The sequence below is a fragment of the Lolium rigidum genome, chromosome 2 (assembly GCF_022539505.1).
Source record: "Lolium rigidum isolate FL_2022 chromosome 2, APGP_CSIRO_Lrig_0.1, whole genome shotgun sequence".
Classification (NCBI taxonomy): domain Eukaryota; kingdom Viridiplantae; phylum Streptophyta; class Magnoliopsida; order Poales; family Poaceae; genus Lolium; species Lolium rigidum.
Genome location: NC_061509.1, coordinates 287,971,793 through 287,977,942, shown reverse-complemented (window position 1 = coordinate 287,977,942; position 6,150 = coordinate 287,971,793). Strand labels below are relative to the sequence as shown.

At 40.1% G+C, this 6,150-nt stretch overlaps 1 protein-coding gene across 1 annotated transcript; it reads left to right on the top strand.

Moving 5' to 3' along the window:
* The first annotated feature begins 1,170 nt into the window (after positions 1 to 1,170).
* Positions 1,171 to 3,559, top strand: LOC124689049. Its single transcript, XM_047222654.1, has 5 exons — positions 1,171 to 1,257; positions 1,658 to 1,843; positions 2,255 to 2,467; positions 2,563 to 2,709; positions 3,188 to 3,559. The coding sequence occupies exons 1-5, from the start codon at positions 1,171 to 1,173 to the stop codon at positions 3,557 to 3,559; spliced, it is 1,005 nt and encodes a 334-aa protein (XP_047078610.1).
* The last annotated feature ends 2,591 nt before the right edge of the window (positions 3,560 to 6,150 follow it).

The window sequence follows — 6,150 nt, the reverse complement described above, 5'->3', positions numbered from 1 at the left end:
AAGGAAGCATGAATTTGGTCAAAACAAAACAAAGCATTACTTTAGAAGTAATGTCCTATCATGTCGAAGAAAATTTCTATCGCACTCGAAGCACATTGAAAAAAAGTTTGGAAACCAAAGTAAGTTTAATGCCTTACAAGGCAAACCAAAGTAAGATTTGCTTCTAAGGAAGCAAACCGCCTGAATCTGTTGCCTTAGATCCAGTTAATTGCTTCCTAAAATAATGGATGAAGCGGTCAAAGAGAGCGCTAATCCCTTGTACGGAGTAATTAGCTTCCGACGATTTAGCTTTGACGTGATTTTAGGAAGTAGCTAGCGAAACTAACCCCAACTAACTAATCGGAGGAGCAGGCGCTGTTTTGACTCGTCCTCATCGGACGCTCTAGGCTGATCGAATCCTACGGCAAACAACCAGTCCGATTTGAAGCTAATATCGGGAGCCGATTGCTAGTGGCTCCCATAAAATATTTGATGCATTTAGTGGATAGAAAAATCTTTGTGATTGATTTCATTATATCAAGTATTTAATGTCTTAAAATATATGATGCATTTAATGCAAAGAAAAATCTTTGTGGTTGATTTCATTATATCAAGTATTTAATGTCGTAAAATATATGATGCATTTAGTGCATAGTAAAAGAATATAATTGCGCCAATATTTATATCGAAAGTTTACATATCATTATTTGTGTAATTATGGAATATATAGTTACTATATATTAAAGCCTTGATATATTTATAGAATGATACTCAGGAAACATACAATTCTATACTTACATTTATGCAATTAATAATAGGTCTTGATGTGCAGATACCAAAAAAGATATTTTGGCCGTAATTGCAATCCATTGTGTACCTTCAATGGGACCATTTAATTCCTGGTATATTGGAAAGCCTATATATAAAATTCTATATGCATTATGGAATTGATCCATCCAAGCTTTCGAAATGAAGGAAAGGCAATCTCTTAGACTGACCCTTATTCTATCATATATTTTTCTAGCCACTATAGGAAATGGTACACAATCTATGAATCAAGGAGAAAATTCTGGCCACATCGTCACATGTCAACAATTTAACAAAACCATTGAGGTATGGACCAACAATTGTCTTATTTCTATATCTAGCCGCTTATTTGGTGGCTAACAAGGTGATGAAACTTCAAAGCAGATGGAAGGCGGAGATATCTTTGATTGCGTTGACGTGAATCTACAACCATCTTTTAATCACCCATTGTTGAAAAACCACAAAATTCAGGTAAATCTAATACATAAATAAAAGTCTTGCATTCAATATTTGGTAAATTTACTTGATTCATATTCGAGTACATGCACCCATGAAGAGTGAGTTACCTCCTATAGATGGAGGTTGGTGTAGAAACTGACGAGATTATATCATGATTTTTTTTTTTTGCATCGCTCTTTTCCAGGCTATTGTATTTCGTAACTTTGCTTGTGTCACCTCCTTCTTGTTTCAAGAATCTCTCTTTGGTTCCATTTTTTAAATTATGAAATTAGAAGCATGAAATAAATAACTTTTTGATATGTGTAGATTTATTAAACATGAGCTGATAAATATACTTTGTTTATAATGACTCAAATTACACAATCTATTATACATATCCATTATTCATTGATTAAGTTTCGCTTGCAAACAGATGGAACCAAGTTCTTTCCCAATAGGGATGGATGTCAAATCAGCGTCTCTACATCATGTATCACAAGCACATCCGCCTCTTGTTTCCTGCCCAAGAGGAACAATCCCTATACTACGTAACCATATAAGAGACCGTTTATCATCCAAAAGTATTGATGAAGTGGTTGGCAAGGATAAACAACAAGAGGTGAGTTTTATTATATATCTTCGAGAGAACATTAGCAGCCATTACTTCATCAAAACATACCATGTACGCATACTATGATAAGTTAGTTAAGTTCCTAAATACTATCCTAGTGCATGAACCATCTCTTTTAGTCTCAAATTATGGTCTGTAATATGAAATATATGATTTAGGGTCATCATTAAATGGAATCAATTAGAGAGAAAGGATATTTCAAGTAAATTAAGATCCTCTGAATTTGTTTATTCAGTAAGTATCATTCACATTTTTCTTCAATATACATGTTACTTGACCTTTACTTGAATGAATTTAATTTGTTACCAAGTTCAGCTGACACCGTATTGAAAGGTTTAACATATGCATTCCCAACTCATATTCTCCAACATTATTGACGATACTAGTTCTATCCTGTAGGAGGTGGGAATCAGATATCAGCACGATGATATATACGGGACAAGGGCTATTATAAATGTTTATGAGCCAAAGGTGAAGAATCATACAAAGGATCTTAGTGCAACATCCATAGAAATTTATAATGGATTAGGTCGTGAAGAGGCAATTGGTGTTGGTTATTTGGTATCCCCGAGTCTAAGTGGCGATAGCTTCGCTAGGTTCCATGTTTCTTGGGTAATCATGATATTTATTTTGAAACTTGTTGCACTATAGATATAATATGATATAGACATATAACTATAGTTTTATATTACTTTAATGTTTACTAGGATGATGGCTTACTAAAAAAGTCATGTTATGATCACACATGTCCTGGTTTTGTGCAAGTGAACCACAATGTTGGTCTTGGAGGAAGGTTGCAACCTATTTCAGTATATAATGGACCACAATATGTCATAACTGTTCTTATGTTCAAGGTATTCTTGATTTTTCTAATTTAGAGACCTTATATAATGTAAAATCCTTGCATGTGAATCTTTGTGTTTACTTAATTTATTTGATTTGTGAAAAAATCTAGGTAGGTCACTATGATATTTATTGAGTTTCACCATTAAAATAATGAAGAGATGATTCTTTTCCTACCATCTCACAATCTCATAATATGTGTTAGACATTTGACATACAGATGATCCAAAGTATTGTTCTAAATCAACTTACCACTCAGCATGCCATTAAGATAATAGATATTTAGCAAATATTTTTAACACCCATGAAACTCAAATGTGTTCTATTGATTTAAATTCCTTGTTATGACAAAAGTTTAAGATAAAACATGTCTACTTATCTACCTTAAGAGGAGAGAAATAAATTATGCCCCTGAACACTTAAACGACAAAATTTACATCCGCATATGCATTAAGTAAGACACTCATTCCATAAATTTATTTATTTTAGGACCCGAGGACTAAAAATTGGTGGGTGGTATATGGTGAAGAGAATACTCCAGTTGGATATTGGCCAAGTTCATTATTCACCTTCATTAAGGACAAAGGTGATACTGCATTTTGGGGCGGGCATGTTTCTGGACCCACTGCCTCAACAGACTCTCCACAAATTGGTAGTGGTCATTTTGCCTCGGAAGGATATGGAAAATCAGCTTATATAGAAAACATCCAAATAATTGATAAATACAACAAGTATTTAAATCCAGTTGACAACAAAGCTTTTGCTGGTAGCACCAATTCAGACAAATTCACGGTCGATGGTTTTGGAATGAACAAGTCTGGTATGCATATATACTATGGTGGACCAGGTGATTTAGTCTGACAATGTACTTAATATTACAATAAAATTGACACATACTAGCTGCTAAGATATATGGGTAATTGAGCATAAGAAGAACAAGCTTATTCTTAATGTGGTCCAGAGTACAAGCAGCATGATCGTCAAAATTGAGGAATATTATCCATTATTGGTGCACCTGGACATGTATTTGTTTGTCATTTGATTTTATTAGCATCTTTGTGTGTATCTTGCGGTATACCACATCTTTTTAAGTAGGGTAATAGTCTCTCCATATCATCATCTGTGCAATGCTATGTGTGTTCCCTTCGATGGGAAAAAAGTATTCCCACCATAGAAAGTGAGAGTTCTTGGGTTTGGAAGATTAATGTTCTCCCTACGTTTACTTCAATGACTAAAACATGCGCATCAAACTACAAAGCCTTATTGTCCTCACTGCCTTGCTCGTTTCTCACTGTCTTACTCATTTCTAGATCCTTATTTGCTAAGATGGTAACAAAACAAGATTACACATATGGTACCTTTAAAGGTCTACATTATATATACTAGTAGAAAAACATCGCTAATTTTCAAGAGCAAACACGTGCAACAACTAGTCATCTTAACGAACATTATATGAACAAGTAACGGAGCTACAAATAGAAATTGAGCCAAGATTCAATATCGGACATATACAGGAGAGATTACGAGCACCAAAGATGAAGTGATCATGAAGGAAGAAGAAAATGATGGGCGGCGAAGGATGTCAAGCTGCTGGGCACGACAGTACCATTCGCTCATATTTTGCGAAAGCGTGTAGTCCTGTCAGCCTGATTATTAGCCAGTCAAAGTATCCATCGTTGGATTATGCATTATCAAAACTAGAGAGTGGATTCGGTGTACGTGAGCACCCGATTATCACCGTTGGATTTGGTCGAGCACCGTTGGATGCTCCCCATCCTAGCTTGTCAACTAACGGAGACTACACGGTCCAATAGGGACTTTTCATCCTGATACATGATGCATGTTCGTCGGGCCCACTTGATGGAGAGAATAAAATTATCCTGAACTCCCTTTTCTGCTTCTCCTATCGGTCTATCACGAGACCTCAGTTCAAATGAAAAAAAAAATCACGGCTCCAACAAAAATCAAGAGACGAAGCCAATCATAGTGCTGGCTGCCGGACTGCTCATCTGTCGGAAGCCTCCGTGTGCACATCAACGGCGCGCTTCTCTCTGCATCCTTGGCCACGGAATCGCCTCCGACTGCCGCCAGACCACGCCGGAGTGGCACAAATCGGGGCGGAGCTCGCCGCCGCGCTAGCATGGAGGCCCCGCGCACGCAGATGACGAGGAGGAGCAGGCACACATCAAGAGAGAGAAACTCGCTGGAGGCGTCCACTTGCAGAGGAGGGAAGAAGGTGGCGCGGCCTCGTCCGCCGAGCTCTCGCCATGGTGGCGGGCGGCGTTCTACGGCGGGAAACTGGTGTCGCGGGCGCGGCCCTTGGAGGCGCGCGGGAGGCGGGGGCAGTTCAACCCAGAGCTCGCCGTGCACCACCAGCTCGACGGGAGGGCGCCTGGATTCCGCAGCATGGCCGGCACCGCCGCCACCTGATCCACCGGGCTCCACACCTCCGCGCAGCACCGCAGGCCTCGACCCCCGCGCCCCGCACCATTCCGCTCCCCAGGCTCACCGCGCTCGACGGTACCAGCAACGTCTACCTCGAGGAGCTCCATCGCGCTCCATTGCGCCTACGAGGCCGACCCATCCTCCGTTTACCAGTTCTGGACCTCAAATCCCCTTCCTTTTTTCTGATTTGTAGATGCGGCATGGTCTGATTGAGATTGAGACCTCCATCGGAGGAAATGGCCGCACTCGACGCGCCCGGACTTGCAGAAGTAGGCGGCCACTCTATGCCGGCGGAAGCAGCAGGCTACCGACGCGGCGAGGGATGGTTGCGTGGGCGGCGGCGCTAGCCAGGCTCTCGCGCTGGTCTGCTGCGCGTCTGGTGGATGAGGAAAGGGGCAAAAAAGCAGAAGCTTTATTTAGGACCACACGACCTTATCCCAGACTAACGGCAGAATACACAGCGTTTTACACGTGTCGAGCAGTGAAGGGGTGCTCACGTACCCCCTGATCACCAGGCTTCATCCGATCAAAACTAGAGGAGAATAAGTCAACGGAAACAACTCTAACATAGGCCACTGCACACACACTTATCACTCATGCACATGAAACATGAAAGTGGATGGAGACAACACCACTGTAGAGCAGCGTTCCCCTGCTTCATTTATGAAACCAGGTCGGAAAAGCAGCTAGCCAGGTGATTGCTTGCCAAAAGGCGGATAAATTATAATGAGAAAAAGAATTGAAAGACGGGTTTTCAAAGATAGTATAGTTATTTGCAATATACAATCACGCGATTTTATCCTCAAACTCATTTATTTTTAAATTGGTAGCGAGGACATAAACTACTAACAGTTACATAATGGACCGGCAAAGTGATGATATATTTTTCGCTCCAAATAAGCATAAAAGTATTTTGGTCGGGAGCTGCAAACATGAAAGATGAATCTCTCTTGTTTTAGCATGGGAAAATTGCAACATCTCTTACGCCAAATGTTCTTAACATGAAT